Source organism: Lygodium microphyllum, chromosome 12 (genome assembly GCF_053477565.2).
Source record: "Lygodium microphyllum isolate KBCC chromosome 12, Lygodium_microphyllum_v1.1.10, whole genome shotgun sequence".
Taxonomy (NCBI): domain Eukaryota; kingdom Viridiplantae; phylum Streptophyta; class Polypodiopsida; order Schizaeales; family Lygodiaceae; genus Lygodium; species Lygodium microphyllum.
This window is the reverse complement of record NC_141146.1, coordinates 138,126,580-138,148,853: the sequence shown is the minus strand read 5'-3', so window position 1 is coordinate 138,148,853 and position 22,274 is coordinate 138,126,580. Positions and strand designations below refer to the sequence as shown.

Below are 22,274 nucleotides of genomic sequence, written 5' to 3'. Positions count from 1 at the left end.
TGCAAAGTGTCAATCTATAAAAAGGAAGGGTGGGAGGTAGAAGAACAGAGAATCCTCTTGACTGTCTAAGTGCAATATGGGCTGAAAATTGATGGACATGTTGTTTGCTGCTGGTTTTAATATTTCATAATAAAAAACTCAAACAATTAAATATAATTCTAGAAGATGTAGGCATGGTCGCTAGGCTAGAAAGAGGCTATACTCAAATAAGATGGGAAAGTCCTAGTCCATCCTACATTAAGGATAACATAAAAATGACTCAAATCAAGAAAAAGAAAGAATCTGAAGTAGCAGGATTCGAAATAGGATATGTAAAAGCTTGGCATAATTATTTGAACAGAAAACTAGAAGAATTAAATAAAATAATAAATATGAAACCTAACAAAAGATACAAAGAAATGTCGCTTGATGAACCTCAAGAGAAATATTTGACAAGCGATAAAGAAGAAGTAGAAAATATTATGACAGAGATATTTAATAAAGCTAATCTAAATGAAAAAGAAGATGTATGGAACAATAAAATGAACCAAGCATCTTTGAGGGGTTCTAATCTTACAGAACTGCCAAAAGGAAAACAACCTATGGAGTTAAACCCTCCTTATAGGACTACTAGCCTACTAGCAGGGATAGAAGAAAGACAATAGGTACTGTCCTGGTTCATTGTGAATGGGACAACACTGCTTACAGCATGAACAAAGGCAGGAGCATAATGTTTAAAGGACGGTTCATACCAAAAACTGTTCCCACAATTTCACCACATGGAGTCTATTTAGATCTCGACTGCCCACTGGAGGCAGACAAAACAGTAGAATTGTGGGTAAAGGCTTGTGACCTAGCAATTCAAATCCATAATTGGGGTCCAAGGGATACAAGCTTACAAAGAACTAATATTTATCATTTTTTTAATTTTCCTATTAGTATTCAGGAAAGAAATAAAGATAGAACTTTAATGTTACACTATAGACTAAAAGGCGTAGATATGTAGCCACGTAGCAAGCCTTTTAGTATTACTTATAAAACTATATATGCCTATTATACTACCTATAAAATGAACCTCAACAATAAGCATGAAAATTTTATAGAAATAGAAGACAATTATAGAAATATGGCTGAGTATATTGAAACTCAGCAGATTATAGAAGACCAAATAGAAATCCCTATGCCTTTCTTATTAGAAGACGTAAATAAGAAGAAAAATAAAGATAAAAAGGTTCTAAAAGAATCAGAAGGAAAGCTTGTCATAGGAAATAGGAGCATAAAAAACATAAATAATCAAGTCCATGTAATTATTGAAATAAATCAAAGAGGTATACAACAGATGCATACTTTAATAGATACTAGAGTATCGACTAACCATATACATCCCAAATACAGAAAAAACCAATAAATTAACTGAACCATATATTTATCAAAACTATAATGATCATCTAGTCATAATATACGAGTATATAATGACAGAAATAATCATAACTGATATACTATAAAATAACTATTTGATGACAACAAGACTATTAATAGATAGTCATATGGGAAGACATACACAACATCTTCTTGGCAATGAATTCATAAATTCTGTAATGCCAATAAGTGTAAGTGAAATGGAGATAAGCATAACTATTGGAAATAAAAGAATAAGAATTAACAAAGTAGAAAATCAAAATCAAATAAATAACATAACAATTGCACCAATGTCCACTATAATAAGAATAGAAGTTAATCTACCTAGCTACGAAAAAGAATCTTTCTAAGCTTTGATAGATATAGGAGTAGGAATGAGTCTTGCTCACAAAAATTTCTTGCCAGTAGAATATTGGATAGAAGATCCATTGAAAACTTTATCTAGAGTACTAGCAAATACATCCAAAATGACTTATACTAAACACGCAAAAAAATACCAATAATAATAGTACAAAAACATATCATAGTAGATGAAATATGGCAAAGTAATTTTGATCAAGACCTATTTATTAGAAATGATTTTCTTTTTAAAAATGCTTCCTTCGTACAAACAAAATATATGGTAGTTCTCTACCAAGATAAGATTAGAGTAGATACTCCAAGAATAACAGTATATAGTCAAAAAACATTAAAAGGAGTTGAATATAAAAATAAATTTATAAAACTTACAAAAGTCCAAGCAATCATAGAAATTTTTTTTATGGATAAGTTAGAAGAAATTTATGGAGAAAATCCTATTGAAAAATGGTCCGGAAATAAAGTGTATGGACATACAAAACTAATAGATAAAAAACAAATAATTAGAGTAAAACCCATTATATATACTCTTGCAGATTTTTAAAAAATTGATATATACCTTGTGGAATTGCAAAAATATAAATTAATAAGAGCAAGTAAATCCCCACAGTTCTTGTGCATTTATAGTTAATAACCATAGCGAACATAAAAGAGAAAAAACTATTTTTAATTATAAAAAATTAAATGGAAAAATAAATTTGATGGATATTTTCTTCTAAACAAAGATAGACTAATTAATGAAATAATAAATTAAAAAATCTTAGTAAACTCGATTGTAAAAGTGTATTCATTTAGATTTTGCTAATAGAACAAAGTAAGGAGTTGACTGCCTTTAGCACTCCTAATGGACATTATGAGTGGAATGTCCTTTCATTCGGATTGAAAAGTACTAGTTCCTATTCTACATATCTAGGGTGAATGTGATTGGCTGATACACCAGTATCAATTAATGTGTGCATTTGTCTAATATATTTTTGTCTTATTTCTACAATTATGTGTACCTGATCGTTTGTTTGACTATTTATTTTCCTTATATTTGTATTTCCTATTACCAACTATCCTTCATATTTTTTAATACTTTTTTATCTTTTCTTTTATTTACTTCTACATTATCTAATAAGTAGAAAGTAGGAATTTCTATTTGATTCTCGCTTAGTCTTTGAGGTTTAATGTACTCAGCAATATTTTTATAGCTATCCTCAATTTCAATAAACTTCTCATGGTTATCATTAAGGTTCATTTTATAGGTGGTGGTGTATGCATAGATTGTTTTATAGGTTATGTTTAAGGGCTTATTACTTAGTTGCATGCCTATTCCTTTTAATTTGTAATGTAGCATGAGAGTTCTATTCTTGTTTGTTTCTTGGATACTCATAGGGAAGTTAGGATATATTGTAAATATAAGTTGTTTATAAACTAAGTTTTCATTAATTATTCTTAACATGGCATCTAAGGGATTATTTTTAAACCTTTCATCTAAAAGCATAATTTGTGTTGGACTATTTATGCCTTCTCTAAAATCAACTTATATTAGAACTTGTATTCCTACATTTAGCTACTAATGTTAGTGGTGACATTAGAAACTAGGAATTAATTAATTAATTAATGTCGGTCTAAGGGCTAATAACTGCTCAAGAATACTTGAAAAACAAATTGGCCCAATCAATTTGATTATTGGTTGGTGGAATGATTTTTTGGGGTACTAGAATAATTATTAAATTAATTTTTAAAATTAATATTTTAAATTTTAATTTAATAAGCTAAAGAATGTAAGAAAATGGGATTAAAAGGCTGCCACTTCGCAAAACTTGCCCATGCAAGTGGGAGAAATGTTTCTGGGGGTTGATGGAAGTCAATTTCAACCATTATGAGAGAAGGAGGCTATTAGAGAGCAAGGAGATGCTAGTGATATGACTTGCAGCCACGAGGGACTAGTCCTACACCAAGCGACAGTAGTTTTTTCCCTCCAAGTGCAGATGACAATAGCCCAAGGTCCTTGTGGTACAAGTGACAACATGCAAGAGGAGCCAACAGCCTTTCTAGTGATCCTAAGCTGTAGGTGATACCTTCCATGGCTGTTTAAGCAAGGCAATTGCAAATTTTCAGCTTTTCTCATGATGAAACTTTAAAATTTCTCTCTACAGCATTCTCTCTCATCCTACAGCTCACTCATGTTATCTCAGCAAAATCGAGTCATTTTAGTCATCAAAGATGGAGATATTGAAAAATCTCTATTGTAAACCCTAAATTAGAGCAGAAATTAGGGTTTGACAACTACCTCGAGATGTGCGCTCAGAATTGAGGGCCTAAGACCTGAATTCTAGCAGTAGCTGAAATTGAGAAATTTTAGGGAGATTCAAGAGTCCAGCCAACCAATATGAGATTTGGGGCTGAATTTGTCTTGCAAGGAGTAGGGTAAAGACTAATTCTCCAACAAACCAAGGGACAAATTGGTTTGAAGGCTTGCTAGTCAATTTTGATAGCAAGAGGCACTTGGATTAGCATAGGAGATAAGAGAATCTCAATTGTTTTCCATTTATTTTCAATAAAAGTAAAGAAATACCGAAAGGGATGCCAATTTTGGGGGCAAAAGGCTGTCCATTGTCCAAGATTTAAGAGGTAAAGTTTGCATTTCAGTTTATGTGAATTAATTACTTGCTGTAATTATTGTTAAATCAAGTTACTACGCTCTCCAAGGAAGGCTAGTTTCACCCTCCACTAGAGTTGGAATGAAATGTGCTAATGTGCAAAAGATACTTTTGGGATAATGTGTGTTGAATTGATGCCATGGTGCAGCCAATATGCATTTTTTGAGACTTGTTGACAATATGCAACCATGCATTTGGAAAAGTATATGTGCCTATCTATAGAGTGATTGAGTAGCTACGGTCTTTCTTTCCATGTTCCAATGATGATGATGGTTTGATAGAGAAGGGTATGAAGAGATACATACATTATGCATAGCAAAGTGGAATAATTATTATTCTCCTATACATGTAGATGCATATATGTTGGATCTTGAGTTTTAGGAATATCATCAGACGAGAGATAATGAAGTTGTAGCTTGTTGGAATATAATCTTAAACAAGTTAGCCCTTGACACAAATATGAGACGAAAAGTTAGAGAGAATTTTTCATAGTATAGAACTCATCATGGTATGTATGGTTGCTAGGATGCACATGATGAGAGATGTAGAGTTGGGACTACCTTATGGTGGGAGAATTATGGATTCGATGGGCCTCAGCTACATGCATTGACTATTCAAATTTTAAGTGCCATAGGAAGCTCTTCTTGTTTGGAACAATTATAGAGTTCTTATTCTCACATAGCTTTAAAAAGGAGGTAGTGTTTGGGGGTGTAAAAAGCAATTGATTCATTGCTTGTTAGTGTCAATTTATGTATATTTTAGAAAGAGCATGATTGCACGGCCACATCCATTTGTGGTATGGAGAAGAAACAAGAGATGGAGTAGCAACAAGCTGAGAAGGGAGATCCCAAGGATGATGATTATGTTAAGTTTTAGATGGAGCATTCTTTTGGAGGTTGATGTTCAGATGATGCTAGCAGGCTTCAGCTATGGAGCGTGATTATTTGCCATTTGGGCACCTTGAGTCTTCACCATATGGTGCATATGCCTTTAGTCATTTTGGAGTTCTCAATCGACTCATTTTGTTGCATTTCTCAGCTAGCATTGTTTCCTGGGACCACTTAGTAAAAGGAAGTCACATAATCAATTGCTGTGGAGAACTCCTGCCCGTTCGCGTCGTGTTAGCTATACCACCCCCCCCCCCCCCCCCCCCCCCCCCCCCCCCCCCAAAAAAACCACCTGATCTCTCACGCTAGGCCGTCTGCCCCCTCTTGTCTGCCAACCATTACGTGATCCCTCCCATCTGCCCCACCTGCTTCTGCTCGCCCGCTTGCTCCTGCCCACCGCCAACACCTGCTCCCCCTCACCCGCCCCATCTGCCCATGGCTGCCGCCAGCCCGCTCGTCGCCTGTTGCAGCGCACCCCACCTGTTTCTAGCTGCTGCCAGCCCGCCCATTGCCTGCTCCTACCCTGCAACCCCCGACCCAGTCTGATAGACCGACCACCCGCACTCCCCCCCCCCCCCAACCCCCCCCCGCCCCCTCCAGTTGCTCCCTCTCCCTACAGCAACTCCCCCCTCCGATAGCACTGCACCATGATAGGTAGGTTCTCAGCACAGAGACACACAATGAAAACCTCTGGTCAGACGCCGACGCATTCTGCAAGTGCCTCCCAGTCAAACACCTTGCGTATCTTCCTCTTTGAGGAACAGCTCTTAGCCGTCCGTGCCATAGAGTTGGAGTTGAAAGAAATAGCGATTTTTAGTCAGGTCGTTGGACACTCCCCATCGAGGGCCGAGCTGCGGGATTGGCTTCACTCCACACTGCGCATTGGATCGCGGAGGCAGTCCTCATGGGCCAAGGGATCTTCATGGTTCGACTCACCTCTACGCACGCAGCTCGTGAGTTAGTGGAGAGCTCGCTCTATGCCTCCATGAAGGGGATCATTTACATGGTTTCTGGTACAACGGCTTTATAATGGAAACATTTGCGCTCCATAACAGATTCCTCAAACATCCAGTCACCTTACTTTTCCCTGGACTGGCGGTAGAGTACCGCCAATTAGTGGAGGACTTTGGACGGCTCTTCGGAACACTTCTCCTTGCCTCCTTTGCGGATGCAATGACAACTGTAGGAGTCCCAAAGGTACGAGTGGCCGTGAAAGACACAAAGAGTATATCGAAGTTCCTGGAGATTGAGGCAGGAGGTCACTCCTTTAGGCACTAGGTCATTGTGATATGGCAACTAGGGCAGTGCCTGCGTTGCCACGACTTTAGGCATCAGGCAGTCGAGTGCACACATTTCGGAGCTAGGGTGGCTCTGCTGATAGGCCTGCAGGTGGACGCTGATGGCTTCATACGGGTCTAGAGACGATAGAGGAGACGGCAAGGGGGGGCACAGCTAGCTTCTCAGTCATAGCCTCAGTAGTAGCAGGGAGCAGGAGAGCTAGCGACACAACCCCTCCGGCAGAGCACTTCACAAACCCCCCGCCCCACCCGGTAGAACCGCAGTCCCCCACATCCACCACCCGCGCCACAGACTATCTCACCTTAGATCCCACAGCCCCTACACCCACCCACCTCCCATGGATCCTCCACTGACCCTGGCCCATAGCCCCCCCTTCCAAGGCCACTAGCTCCCCACCACACCCGCCACGTACCTCCGACCATCCTTCAATCTTCTTCCCACCCACCACCCCCCTATCGAGCACCCCCCTAACCCGCACCCGATACAGGTGATTCCCCCCAAACCCACCCCCCTCCTCCCATAAGAGGTGATGAGCCGCACACACCTATATGCTCCTCACACCAGCAGTCTTGTCCCCCCCCCACACAGGCACCAACTCATCTGTCCCTGCCGCCCGTCACACGTTTCCAAGACAGGCGCAGCTGTTACCACAAGAGTTCTTTTGTAGTGGCCCATGGTCCTACCTGAGAGTTGCGGAGCGCAGGGAGTTCCCACTACCTCTAGAGGTGGGGATCTTCGTGGTTCGTAAGTCAAGGAGAAGCAAGGTCCACCTACTAGCACCACCCGATGGACCAAACTACGCCTTTTTCCTTCAATCCTCTCACTCAGGGGGATTAGACGACGACACAGATAGAGGAGGAAGTGAAGAGTCAGGTGGGGACCACATCTCCAGTGGATGAGAGAAGGACTAACACTGTTTGCACAGCAATGGCCAGGTTGCATCCCACACTTGAGCATTATTTTTCGAGCCCCTCCATAATGGAGAGCTCTAATGGATGGGATCGAGTGGCCCCTAGCACAAGCGGTCCATTTCTACCAATGTACAAAGTCACGACTCTCAGCATGGCTGATAGATGCATTGGTAGTACCACCTGGAGCATCCATCACCCTTATGGTGCGCCGCTCGAGGGCCACCATGGGGAACTGGAGCTCGCCGTCCAGGCCTGTGGCAAAGCGCACTTGCATGCCCCATAGTTCTTTCTCCTCATCAGCAACTTCCACACCGAATAGATGCTTGTTCGGTCAGTCACAGGTTTCCCCATGAGCTTACACCTTGCATCCTGGAATGTGAATAGTCTCCACTACAGTGGGGCACCTGGTTACAAAAAGTTGATTGTTCGGCAAGAGTTGCAGCCAGCCCTTGCGGGATGGATAGACATCCTACTTCTATAAGAGCACAAGCTCACCCCCGCTCAGGCCCATCGGGTAGGGAAGGTTCTCCCAGGCAGGTCACACATCTACTGGGAGTACACCATTGGTTTCCACGGTAGGAGTGGAGGCATATGCACCTCTATTGGCCCGAGCCTTACTGCCTGCAAACGCAATCATGGGGCGATCGTGGCAGGGAGGGTTCTATGGGTTAGGTTGGATATTGGGGACTCGTGTCTTGGAGTCCTTAATGTCTATGCCCCCACTAAGCTCAGGGCACGCAACAGATTCTGGGTGGAGAGTGCAGCAGGACTCCCAGAGGTAGACTCTTGGATTGTTGGAGGAGACTTCAACAACCTGGAGGCCTCGGAGGACCAGCAGGGTAGAGGCAGAAACTACCAGGGCATGGCTGGGGAGGATTAGGAGGCATGGGAAGTCTTCCTACTAGCAGTAGGAGTGTGCGATGCTTGGAGAGACCCAGCTTTCCACAGGAGGGAAAGATCTTTGGACTTCTCATGGGGATATAGGCAGCTAGGTGGAGTCTTGCTGGAGCGGTTGGATAGGTTCTATGTGGGAGAGTGGGGATGCTCTCACGGTGGCCAGATAGGGCAGATGGCTAGCACCACTCTGTCTGGTCCTCCTGACACTTGATCCCCCAGCATCTTCCTTAGGTTCATGATCCTGTCGGATCCCTAACTCGATCTACAAGAGAGATGAGGTGAGGAGACAAATTGAGCAGATTTAGAATCGGGAGTGGAGTAGGAGGGACCAGATCGCAGAGAGGTCACAGAGGTCCTAGTTGAGTCAAGCAGTATCTACTAGAGACAGGCCTACAGGCCAAACAACAATGTTGGGAGGAGAGAGCACTTCGGCAGGACCTAGCAGCCACGCAGAGATTATTACAAGAGACACCAGGGGATCCCATCCTCCACGCACAGGAGGTGCACGCACGAGCAGCCATCTCTGGCCTAGAGAACAGACCCCGCACCTTAGGAGAGCAGATACGCATCCTTCGGGATTAGTATGGGAGGATTCGCTCTAGCCCAGACAAGGCGATGGAGATTGTCACCAACTACTACAGATGCCTTTTCCAGCAGGAGACAGCCTCGGCCAGAGGACAGTGTTGCAGACAGCAGGTCTGGGATCACATCCCGTCCCTTGTCACAGAGGAGATGGGGCGCTCCCTCCTAGCCCCCTTCATAGAGAAGGACTTAAGAGGAGACTTTCCACACACAACAGGTAGAAATGTCCGAGAGAGGATGGCCTCTCTAAGGCCTTTTTCACCACCTTCTAGGAGGTAGTAAAGGACCCCTTACTGCTGGCTTTCTAGGAGATTTTCAGATCAGGTCGGATGCTAGGGAGTTTATCGGCAGGTCTTATCAATCTCCTCCCCAAAGGGGGAGACCGGTTGGAGCTATCCCAGTGGAGACCGATCACCCTGTTGCCAGTTGCCTATAAGGCACTGGCAAAGATGATTGGTAGGTGACTCCGCCCCATGCTTCCAGACATCATTCATGACACACAGACAAGCTTTGTCCAGGATAGGAGCATCCTAGACAATGTCTTTATCTTCTTTGAGGTGACAGAGTGGGCCCAACATAGTGGACAGGGATTGGCTGTACCACTCCTAGATTTTGAGAAAGCCTATGATAGGGTGAACTTGGACTTCTTAGAGGGCACCATGGAGAGGTTGGGCTTTCCACAAGCATAGATCCATGGGGTCTCTACACTCTACAGATCGGCTACTAGCAGGGTTCTCATAGGTGGCAAGAGAGGAGAGGAGTTTCGGTTGGAGAGATCGGTACGGCAAGGTTGCCCACTGGCCCCGTATGTGTTCCTACTCTTTGCAGAGGCGATGTCTCACTTTCTCAAATCACGAGTGAGTGGGTTATGTGGCCTCCGACTTCTAATGAGAGAGGAGACGGAGCTATTAGACTCAGAGTATGCAGATGATACAACACTTTACATAGAGGACGATGAGTTGATGTTGGAGAGAGTGAGACTAGCTCTCGAGGTGTTTTATACTGCAGCACAAGCGAAAATCAACTGGCGGAAGTTGGTTGGTTTTCTTACAGACCCGAACTCTAGTACGGAGTGGGGCGTCCACTTGGAATTTAGATGGGTGTACAGAGGGCAAACCGTCCGCTACCTAGGGTTCTAGGTGGGACTCGACATCACCCCCGCCTAGCAGTTTCTCCTAGTCCTGGACTCCATTTGGAGGAAGCTAACCTATTGGAGTAATGCTCGCCTCTCCCTAGCGGGCCGAGCCTTGGTGGTCAACCAGGTCCTCCTAGCGACAGCTTGGTACATCGCCTCATGTTGGTGTGCTTCTTGTCTTGTGTTGCTCAGCTTCGCCGCCTAGTGCGGAATTTCCTCTAGGCCGGGTCGGATGGTTCGAGGGACTCTCGGGCCAAGGTGGCGTGGGCAACCATCATCTGGCATCAATCAAAGGGAGGGCTTGGGCTCATTGACCCAGAGTATCAGAGTATGGCCCTTTTGGGCAAGCTTGTAGTCTGCGGTCTCACACCAGGAGGGCAAACCTGGAAGGTCCTACTGTAGGAGGGTCTCCAGGAGTGCAGACCGAGGCTTGGCAGGGATTGGAGACCATCCTTGAGATGGATCTTCATGACTGCCTAGATCACACCCCTCAGATCCCCCTTCCTACGTAGCCTACTTCGTGTGTGGCAAGGCCTTCGTAAGGCCCTAATTCAAAGCCCCCCCAGGTTGCCAGGAGAGATAGACCGTCGGTCGGTGATCTGGAACCCCTAGGTCAAAGATCAGGAGGGGGTATAGATCGGTGAGCGCCCCCACATCCAATGGGCTGGTTGGGAGGCCGGCCCAGCTCGCACCATCAGGACCTGGCGGGAGGTGTACAGGTTGGTGGACGAGGTATTGCAGCGGGCATTAGGTTGGTGGAGAGGAGTTGAGTTGAGGAGAAGGGAGATTGACACAGCAATACCTCAGGAGTGGCTTGGCCTCCTAGTACGAGAGCCAGTAGAGGTCGGGGAGGTATGGGCCGCTAAGTTCTCACCGACAAGTATTCTCCTACATGTGGCAAGTAGAGTGGGCTGCACCTCGCAGGGGACTTTCTTCACCTTCGAGGAGGGGGGGCATCTGGCCCTTGACAGAGGGCAGCAGGATAAGGGGATAGTTTTCCTTTCGTGGAGGAGGATTCGGGTGGTGGGCCTTCAGGGGAAGACATGGCGACTGGATGCCTATGTTTTCTGGGTGGAGCTCCGGGAGTAGCGCCTTTGAATTCGAGAGGGTAGACCACTTGATGAGCTGGAGTGGGATCCAGGAGAGTGGCTATAGCCGGCCACTGTGGTCACCAAGAAGCCACCAAGGTTCCTGGAGTACACAGCCAAGATTAGCAAACACGTGCTAATGCAGGAGGACGTGGACTGGGCGTCGTTGTGTAGCAAGTACTAGGCGAAGCATAGCATCACGGATGCTTTCCGATGGACTTTCTGGTGCCGCCTATGGGACAGTTGAAGGCTGAGGAGGGTATCATATTTCGTATGGCTAGTGGCACATGGAGGCTTGGCAGTAGGGAGTTGGTTAGCCCAGATGCAGAAGGATGGAGGATGTAAATGCTGCACACAACAATTTCTGGAAACTCCAAAGCACTGCCTCTGGTCATGTGAGGCGGCGCAGCTAGTGTGGAGAGAAGCATGCTGCATCCTCCATCGTATATCACCCAGCCTTGGATGTATCTCTTGGGGAGCTTTCTACTGGCAGGCAATCAACTAGGGTTGCCACCTTCTGTATGACGCTGGGATGCAGGACACGATCTTCCTTATTGAGGTTGGGTCGTGCGCAGAAGCTGGCTTGGAGGCTCTACCCATCCGCTAGGTATTGGAGCCCATAGCAAACCGCTCTGAAGTGTGGGAGATCATAGGGAGTCTCATTGGATGGCATATTTGGAAGGCGCGGTGCCAGGAGGTTTTTGAAGGAGAGAGACTTTCTGTACAGGCAACTTTGGCAGAGCTCTATATCCCCATCATCCACTCCCTTCGCGGCCGATGGGACCAGGTGCAGGGTGAGTCTCAAGCTCGTCAAGAGCTCCGTCTTCACTTCATGCGCACTTGAGGCTGTCAGGACTTGTTCTTCGTGATGCAGGCAGGCAGCCTCGGATGGCGATACACCCCTCCTCCATGGCTTCTTGCCCCCATCCCCCCTAAGAGGCCTATATATTTGATTTTTCTGTGACTCTGTATCAGCTCGAGCTAGTCTGTTGAGTAGGAGCACTTCTTTGTATTCAAGAGTTGTTTTGAAGTAATATAATTAGCCACACTTTATTTGCAAAAAAAGCATTGTTTTCTAGGGTCTTCTATTTCAGTACTCAATGTTTATTGTGGGACTTTATATCATATAATATTGCTTAGTTAGCATTGTTACTTCAATCTTCTAGTCTTCAGTTTGAGTATTCAATGCTATGGGACTTTCTATCATATGATGTGTTTCAACTTTTATGGCTCATAAATTGTTTTATAAGATATTTAAGAAGATTTTTGGGTTAAAGCAATTTATTCTTTTAGATTCTTTATAGAGCATTTTAATTATGTTTAGAAAACATGTATTTTTTAGGTTCCCATCCCCCATGTCCCACCCATTGCTTGTCCCTCATCCTAGATTGCTATGGGGTACACTAGGCTAGTCTAGCATTTACACTTCTTAGGCTATTGAATCGGGCCCATAAACTATTTGGCCATAGACTACTTTAGGACTTCATTTATCTTCCACTTCACACATTCATTTACACATTTATTTATTCATTCATTTTTAATATTTTGTTGCATCTATATACTTACACATTTACTTATTTATTCGTTTCTAATCTTCTCTTACACTCTTTTTCTAGATTTTATTTGTTTTTCTCAGTGAAGCATTGATATGCAAGTTCTAGTATTCCATGGTGGCTTCATGATCTCTCTTGGTTGAGCCATTGATCCTTCAATTGGCATGGGCGCCCCCTCTCCTGAGGTTGAGAGCTTTAGGCATCTCTTTGATACTATCACAACAGCTACTTTTCCAATGTACCTCTATCAGTTGAGTTGCTTCTCCATCCACTACTTCATTAGGTCTTGGCACCACATGGCTGACATCAGCCCCTCCATCAACATTGATCTCCATGATTTGAGAGACAGTTGCTTTTTCCACTTGATATATATAGGTTTTGGCATTGTCTTCATGTCTTCGACATTGATATTCCTTTCTTGTTGTATCTACCCTTTTGCATTGCACACATTATTGGATCACATTACATTATTCATTATTGCAAAAAGGTGCTTGGCAAGTTTTTTTGATTCGAAGGAAATTGGAGCAATCTCAATGTACTACTTCCAATTGCAATACAAGTTAAAGAAATACCGCAAGGAGCACCAGTTTTGTTGCTAATTGGGAGTTTGTTGTCCTAGATTAATTGGTAACTTCTTTTTTTCAGTTCATGTGAAATTACTGCTTGTTGTAATTGGTATAGTCATTTACGACCCTTTGGAAGAAGGAAGGCTGGTTGCATGGTTCTATCATCGGGACACATCAGCTCCGTTGAGTAGGTGCACTCATGGCACCTGTTTGCAAGAGAGTTGTTGCACATTGCTGAATTTGTCATCAGTTGGGTGCAATTCAGCAAGCATTCCATCATATTCTAGTGAATGTGTTTACAGTCAAGTTCACAAAGCATTGGGGGAAATGAGAGCTTTATTTAGCTGGTTTTTTAATGGAAAGTTAGAGACATGTCCTTCAAATGGACCTAAACTCACATCTTTAGGCTATAGACCAAAGTCGAACAAAGACTAAAGCTTACAATGCAGGTTATGGCTATATCATCATCTTTTATTTTGAACCCAACTTACCAGTTGCACCTGCCATTTATATCAAGGGACTACACAATGAGAATGATAATTTATGATGCAATCTCATGTGCCACTTTTGTTTGCCAATAATGCTTTGGTGTTCTAGTTTGTAAAATAAAAGTGGCTGGTGATAGGACAGCACAAGCTGTCTGTTAAACTGTCCCAGTTTTAAGTCTGCAAGAGTTCCTGGTGCTTTTTTACATATTGTATTTGCTATTTCTCCTTTTGCTTTGTATTTTTGGTAAATATAATAACAACTAAACCTGTAACATGTGGGGCAGTTTAATATGGAGCTGGAAAAACAGGCAGTTTACCAAGGATAGATCTCACCTTTTATCATTGACTAAGGGCCTTCTGATGAAGCATCCAACTAATTCATCTTCTGAAGGCAGCAAGGAGGGGACACTAATACATCTGATGTTTAACAGAGAAAAAGAGTGCACAAACTTCCCACGAGATTTAGTGTTGGATAACATTGCAACATTCCTCCTTGCAGGTCATGAGACAACAGCCAGTCTTCTCACTTGGACTGTTTACTTACTTGCAACCCATCCAGTGTGGCAGGAGAAAGCACGAGCAGAGGTCTCAAAAGTGAAGGACTTAGGCTGGAGTAACTTAAGCCAGTTGAAAACTGTCAGTATGATACTTTGGGAGTCACTGAGACTCTTCCCACCACAGCCTCTACTGGGTCGCCTGTGTGTGCGCAGAAATGAGGTTCAAGGTTTTGTGATTCCGGAGAAGATGGAAGTGATAGTTCCAGTTGTCGCACTGCATCATGATAAGGTGGTTTGGGGTGAAGACTCTGAAGGCTTCAAACCCAGCAGATTTGCCAATGGCATCAACAAAGCAAGCAAAAATGCTCTTGCTTTCTTACCTTTTGGGTTGGGTCCAAGGACCTGCATTGGACAGTCTTTAGCACTTCTGGAAGCAAGAATAATCCTGGCCTTGATGCTTCAGAAGTTCTCTTGGGAGCTCAGTCCAAGTTATCATCATTGTCCCGATGTGGCTTTGACATTGCAACCACGTTATGGCATGCCTATCATTCTCAGAAGTTTATGAATGAAATTTGTTTACTCGATTAGAAGGGAGTGACGGTACTATATATTGTACAGTAAACCATTAAATCAGGAGAGATATGGTACACTCTTTCAGTGTTCACAAAAAATGGGGGTTTAATGTCAATCAGATTGTAAATAACTTTGAAATTTTAGAGAGAAGTTTTTCAACTTAAAATATAGGGTCACTTTAGTTGTACAACTTGCAAAACCTAAAAAAGAACTTGCACATTGTCAAGGTTGAAGGTTTTTTGTATTGGCTCCAAAAGAATATATCTGTGACTCTGCACTCTAGATTCAGATCTTAGTGCGTTTAAATGAAAAGTATTGTGCAGATGTGTGAAAAGAGATGCCAAGGACAGCTGTTTTTGATAATGCACTGAAATGTGTCACAAGGTTGTTTGTACAAAATCCATTGGACAGGGCTAGTATATTGTCATTCTAGGTAAGGCTTTAGTAAAACCTTCTCTAGTAGTAGGCATCTTCCTAAATATTTTGTAATTCCTAAAGCTCCATATATGGCAAAGTACTAGCAGGTGGGTGACGTTCCAGGCCTTGAGGGTCTCCTCATCGATCCTTCAGTTCTCCTGGAATAACACTAGTCTCAGCCCAATTTTGTCACCAAAGCCTGCCTCCTCAACCCATCTTATTTTCTTCCCAGAATTGCTTAGTTTCTGTACATTCCCTAAAGATGTGCTCCACTGATTCATTGGCCTTCTTACATAGTGATGCATGTGGGAGGCACTCTAAGCCATTTTGCCAGCCTATCCCATGTTGGGAAGGAGCGGTGAAGTACTTGCCAGTACTGGTCACCCCACAAAGTTGAGTCTGATGAAGGGAGTGCCACACCTTACAGCTCACAGCCTTCAGTTCCATGAGGCTGTCTGTCAGTTGGTATTTATGCTTCCATTTCTCCTTGACAGCAAGGAAAATTCTCCCATCGCTTGTTTTAAAATCTCTCTTTCCAGCAGTTTCACAGTCTCCTGTCAGGGTCCATTTTCACGAATTTGGCCACATGATGCCCATTGATCTCCATCGAGGTGGGCCAACTATCTTTCTTCCTAGACAGCATTATGCAGAGCCAGTCACATTCCTGCTCATTCAGTCTTTTCTCCCTTCGGATTCCCTCAAGGCCCGTTAGACTTGCAGATTGTTGGTCGAAGACATCAATCCATTTTGTATGCCCTTGTTGGCCAGTGCTGTACTAATGTAGTGGGAGCTCACGCTCAACCGCCAAGACCCAAGGACCGCTTATTGCTTCAAGCGAACACAAATGGCTATCTCTCACCTAGCCGACTCGATCCTACAGGGGTGTAGTGAGCGTACTGGCATATTCTCGGGTGCTTGGGAGCTTGTGCCGGGGTGTTTCTCTGCGTGGGGGCTCATGGTTGCCAACTCTTCTTCCCTTGAAGGCTGCTCCACCAAGAGGCGGATGGCGAGGGCTATGTCTTCTTCTTCCTTCCTCAGCTCCTCGGCCTCTCGCTTTGCTTTCCTCCTCTCCTCTTCCGCTTTCCTAGATTCCTCTTTTATTCTTTTCATCTCCTCCTTTTCTCTTCTCTTCCTTCTTTCTTCGGCACTTTTGGACTCACTTTGTGCTTTTAGCAGATCCGCTTTCTCTTTCTTCTTACTCTCTTCCTTGGCTTTCTTTTGTGGGGTCCTTTTCCTCGACCTCTTGGCTACTTCTCGGCTAGATGGAGCTTGTGTAAAGAAAATACCCTAACACAGAAGCATAAACAGAACCCGTATGACAAAGCACAGACTGATAAAAGAACACAATCAGGGTTAGGGTTAGGGTAACTCAGAGACAATGAACACAGTTAATAAATGAAATGATATGATTGCTAATAATACGATGCTCATGCAGCAAACACACTATGCAGTGAATGAATACTGAACCTCGAATTCCTATATCTCAAGGATCAGGGCAGGGGTAATGAGCAAGAGAGTGTGTCGTACTCTGAACGGATCCCGAATCACAGCAAGGCAGTCTCCGGATGTCGAATACCAGCAAACGCAGAAGTGAGAAGCTAGATCTGATGTAGACAGCAGTGAGGAGAGAGAAAGACTAAAAACGTAGGCAAGATAGCCTGCAGGAGAGAGAAAGACTAAAAACGCAAGCAACAGGTGAGAGAAAGACTAAAAATGCAGGCAGGACAGCCTGCAGAAGAGAGAAATACTAAAAAAGCAAGTAGGATAGCCTGCAGGAGAGAAAAACTGCAACGACTGCAACAGGAGAGAGAAAAACTTGGGTTTGTTGACATGGCAGATTGTACGACAATAGTGCACATGATGAGCAGTCAGCCGCCAAGCAAAAACAGCAGCAATCAGCGTGTGGAGGGCTGGAAATAGCCACCAGACTGTAGGAAACAGTGATGGACAGCAAGGGCTGAGATGTCCTCGACGAACGGGGTGTGGGCAACAAGCTGATAACACTTGAAACTTGCAAAAACGAGATAAGAGGAAGAGTGAAGGGCTGGCTGCCAATTTATAGAAAATTAGGGTTCTAGATCCTCTCCCACTTAACTCTCTTAATCCACTTTCTATTTTAGGGTTTTGGCTAAAATAAGCCTAAAATAAGTATGTTTTGGGGCTGTTTAAGTGGCTAAGAGCAATTCTTAGCACAATATCCCCTCTCAGGCCCAAAATAGGGTGAGAAAAGTAGGCCAACCTAAATTTTGATTTACCCCAAGCCGTCCCATCTTAAAGCAGCCAGGGCATCAAACAAAGGGTGCACGCCGGCTGCCCAGTGGTCTACCAAGACTACAGAGGCGATGGTTATCTTACCAAAGGAGCCCAAGTGATCATCCCAGAGAGGCGAGGGCATTGGACCAAGGGTGCTCGCCGGCTGCCCAAGGGCCTACAAAGTCCTACAAATGCAGATGGAATCAATGGACTTTTTTAAAAAATGTTTTAAAAATACATAAGTAATATAGGGGGCAGCGGCCGATTAAGTGACAGATAGGAAAAGATAAAGAGAGTTTTAAACCCAAGTCAAGCACAAAACTAGCAGACAAAGCCCTCGCACTAACTAGGATAAGTGCCTAAGGATGAGAACACGTATGTGTGTGTGCCAATCATGTGGTGAATATGTGGAAAGGCAAAAAAGAGAATGGTGGGCTTAGCAAAACAAGCAAGCAGGCAAGGGTAGGGAAACTACCGTTAGGAAAACTGCCATGTGTTATGCTACGAATATGGTGGATCCTAGAGTCGATCACTCCAAAAAACCGAAAAGGGATAAATGCGCATAGATGCATGTTTACATGAACAGAATGCCAATGCATGGGGTAATGCAAAGGGAGATGCAATATGTTATACAGTTACAAGACTGTGACAACTATTACCTTTTTGCTAATTTCTTTATTACTACTTTATTTGGTTTTTCTTTTTGGAAGGATCCCTCTTGAAATCTAAACGCCTGAGTTGCATGGCCAGTATGTGAAACGGACAGGAATGTCCAGTGAGTCAAGACTGGACAGTTAAGGTCCAGTACAAGTCTGGAAGAGACTGATGGCATTGTAGATTGACAAGCCTGGAAGAGACTTGTGAAAGTGTATATGGACAAGTGTGTTGAAGAACTAGCCTAGAAGAGACTAGTTCAAAGTGAAGATGGACAAATCTCCAAGAGATTAGTCCATGTGGGGTCATCAGTGGAAATTCACTTTCAGTTGAGCTACATTGCAAATTTGGATGTAGCCATAGTTTGCAAAGATGGTTAGAAGACTAGTGGGGATGCAATGGAAGCAGCTCCTAAAATTTAGGGAGTAACTATTTTAGGACCCCAGAATCTGTTCGCGTCATTATCTTCATTTTTGCACGAGAATTAATTCTCTGGTCTGTGCCGAGGTCAAATTTTGCACCGATCATAGAGAATTTTAGACCGAAAGGTTTAAATAGGAAAATTGTTACATGTATGCCATGTGTCACAATTTGGGCATAAATTCCCAAAAGAGAGAGAGAGAGAGAGAGAGAGAGAGAGAGCAAAAACGAGTTTCAATGCATGAGGGGCAGATTGGAGCATGGAACTCATGGGGCTGAGGGCAGATTGCTGCAAATATATGAGCTATGGAGGGTACTTCTTCATCTCTGACTCGTGTACAGAGGTTGAGCTTTGCTCCTCCTAGGTCACTCTCTCCTTATCTGAGCAGATGGATTATGTACAGTGTTGTGGGTTGATCAGATGGATCATGTACAGTGTTGTGGGTTTATGCATAATTGCCGAGGCAAGAGCCTCTTGAACAGGTATAGGGTTTGCTAATTGCATTCCCAAGCAGATACTTGTGTGGAAAACACTATTTTCCTGAGATTTCTAGCGTGAAATCTCGCAGGATTCAAAGGGCAAGTGGCCCATAAGGTGCGGGAGCCCATTGGCTACGCACACAAGTGATTGGCAGGTAAAACAGGGCCGAAAACAGGAAATTACAGCCTGCTGTATATTTTTGCAGGTTTGGGTTTTTGGACATTTTTGATGTCTATTTGCTCCAGAAGCTTCAAGGGAGCTCCAGGGACACTGTACATGTATTTTGGAGCAGTTTAAAGACAAAAACCAGAAAATGCAGCGTGCTGAATTTCTTACTAGGAACTTCATTGGTGTGTTTAGGTGTATGGATGCACCAATTGAGTAGGGATAATGACCAGGTCAAGTTGTACTGCCGTTATGGTATCGAAATCAGGTTGGAACTATGTTTCCTTCTCCACTTTGTACAGGGACAGCTTGTAGGCAGGTTATTGTGGGATTATCCCTTTGTTAATGAATAAAGAAATACCCCAAGGGGCGCCTGACTTAGGGGCCAACAGGGTGTCTGTGTCTCAACAGGAGCATTCTAGCTTCCTATATTTCTTCTTGATTTGTGTCTTTAAGTTCAGGTAAAGTGGGCGATTCTGAATTGGGTGAAAGCATTTATATATTTTGGTTGTACACTACTGCCCTTTCTAGTGAACAGGCCGGTTACATGGTTCCGTTGCCGGGACATGAATCACTTTTGTCCCTAAAGAGTGAGCTAGGGTCTGTTTGGGTGTAGACACAGAATTGTGCATTATGGATGATAGAAAGGAAGACACCAGAGAGGAAGCGTCTTCATCACAGGAGATCCCTATTGTTCATGAGGTGGGAGAGTCTTCTAGACCTCCACAGTTTGTTACTCCTCCTGTTATGGTTGAGCCACAAGTTCTTACGACTTCTTCTATGGATAAAGACATTTTCAAGACTCAGTTTGTTGCTGCTGTGAGTATGTTTACTCAAGTGATGCAGAATCCAAGGTTTTTGGCATTTTTGCAACCCTCCCTTCCTTTACAGCAAGTTGGGCAATCTGCAAGGATTTCGGATCTAGTAGAGGTCCAGGATAAGGGTAAGCATGCTTCAGATTCAGTGGAAACACCAAGGCAGCTTGCGAAGTCAATGGAGACTCCAAGATTGGTTCCGATTGTCCAGGAATAGGTGGCGGAAACGCTAGTTACACAGGCATTGCCAGTTCAGCTCGCCACTTTACAGTAGCCAAATGTTGGCTTAAATGGACAGGGAAGCAGTTTTCAGGCTTTACCATAGGTTTTCCCACCGACCTATGTACATCTTGGGTACTTTGGAGGTGGATCTGTATTTCAGAGTATGGCTGGTTATGCACCTGGAAACCAGATTTATGTACCAGGAACAGTGTTTGGGGGTACACAGGGTTTTATGCCAGACCCCATGTATGGCAATATAGGCATGCAGCCTGGATTTCAGGGAGTTCAGGGCAGTTTTGGCATGCCACAGGGCACTTTTGGTATGGCTGGTTATCAAAACCAGCAAGCAAGTATTGTGTCTACAAGCCCTATAGTCAGTGGTCCGGCAACTTCCATGCCACCTGTCAGTGTTTCTATGTTACAGGCATATCCTACGGACCCTTTGATGGCTCATGAGAAGCCAAAGCCATACAAGGAAGGTGGTGCAGCCATACAGTTTGACAATCTTTTGAGGATTTGAAGATAGGACTAAGGCTCTCTCTTTCTTACAGCAGTTTGATGCCGCATTTGCAGGAGGGAACTTTACATAGCCTTCTAAGGTCCGGAAAGCTGCCACCTTTCTTAAGGACAATGCTAGTCAGTGGTGGAGTACACTGTTGATGCAAGGACAGGCTCCTGCCACTTGGACTTACTTTAAGCAAGTATTTGCTTCTGCTTGGTTGATCAATGAATTTGAGATCGATGTCATGTCAGCTTGGCACAATTTGGATGCATCTAAATGCAAGGATCTGGAAGATTATAACAAGAAGTTTTGGGAGGCTTTGCTTCCGGTCACTTCTTATAGGGTTGTGCCATTGACCGAGCAGATAGAGAAATACTGTTGCGGGCTGCCTAAGGAACTCTGGAATTATTGTACAAAGACAAAGGTCACCACTTTGACTCAATTAATTGAGAATGCCAGCACAGGAAATGCATTATTGCTGGGATAGTCAAGTGGTTTTGGGGGCAGCATTAAACAGGACAAATCTGAGAAATTTTCAGCAAAGAAGCCATTTGGTAAACAGGTTTCTCAGATTTCTCAAAGCACAGGTAAATCTTGGCAGTTCAAGAAGAAGCCAGCCAAGTTCTTTGGACAGCAGTCAAAGGACCAGAAGAAGCCTTTTGTGCGCAAGTCTCTTGAAGAGAAAAAGGCTTTAATGGCTGAGAGGAAGTGCTTTATCTGTGATGAGCAGACTGGTCATATTGCGTCTAATTGTCCGAACAAGAATAAGAGACCAGCTGATGATAATAAAGAGGACAGGAAAGGAAAGAAGCCCAAACCTTCAGCAGGTTTAGTGCCAGATATGCTGGGAGACAAGCCGCACTCGAATGCTAATGAGCTTTGCAGAGCTTGGGGTAAAGTTAGGGATCAACATGTACTCATTTTCTTTGATCTTGGAGCTAAGGCAAACTTTATCTCACCAGAGTCAGCTTCTACTTTGGGCATCAGAGCAGATGAGATGGGCTACACAATAGAGGCAAGGTTGGCATGTCCTGGCCACTCAGAGTCTGTGACACCCATTCTTGGAAAGCTGCGTCTTCATATACAGTCTTATGTTGATGCAGAAGAATTTTATATCATGCCACTTGAAGGCTGTGATGTCTTGTTGGGAATGCCATGGATGTTCAGAAAGCATGGTGTGTTGGATGCCTTTAACAAGACACTGACTTTGGAACATAGGGGAAAGACTCATGTGCTTGATGTGAAGCTTAAAGGAGAGTCTGCACCTGTTGTATCGGCTTCTGCCATTACATCTATAATAAAGAATCATCTTTCTGCGTACTTGATTTTTACACGTGATGTCAAGGATAATGATAAGTCAAGTTTCTCTATGTTAGATAGAGACCTGTATGCTTTCTTGTCTCAGTTCAGTGATTGTTTTTCTGACTCGTTACCATCACAGTTGCCACTAAAGCGGTCTGAGGATC

At 43.8% G+C, this 22,274-nt stretch overlaps 1 protein-coding gene across 1 annotated transcript in view; it reads left to right on the top strand.

Annotated features, from left to right (window-relative positions):
• LOC148028340 (cytochrome P450 CYP72A616-like) overlaps positions 1–15,120 on the top strand; it is a 113,972-nt gene extending 98,852 nt beyond the window's left edge. The window contains exon 4 of the mRNA XM_087690156.1: positions 14,094–15,120. Coding sequence (XP_087546282.1) covers positions 14,094–14,871 — 778 coding nt within the window. The 3' untranslated portion in view covers positions 14,872–15,120. The remainder of the gene's footprint in view (positions 1–14,093) is intronic.
• Positions 15,121–22,274: the final 7,154 nt, after the last annotated feature.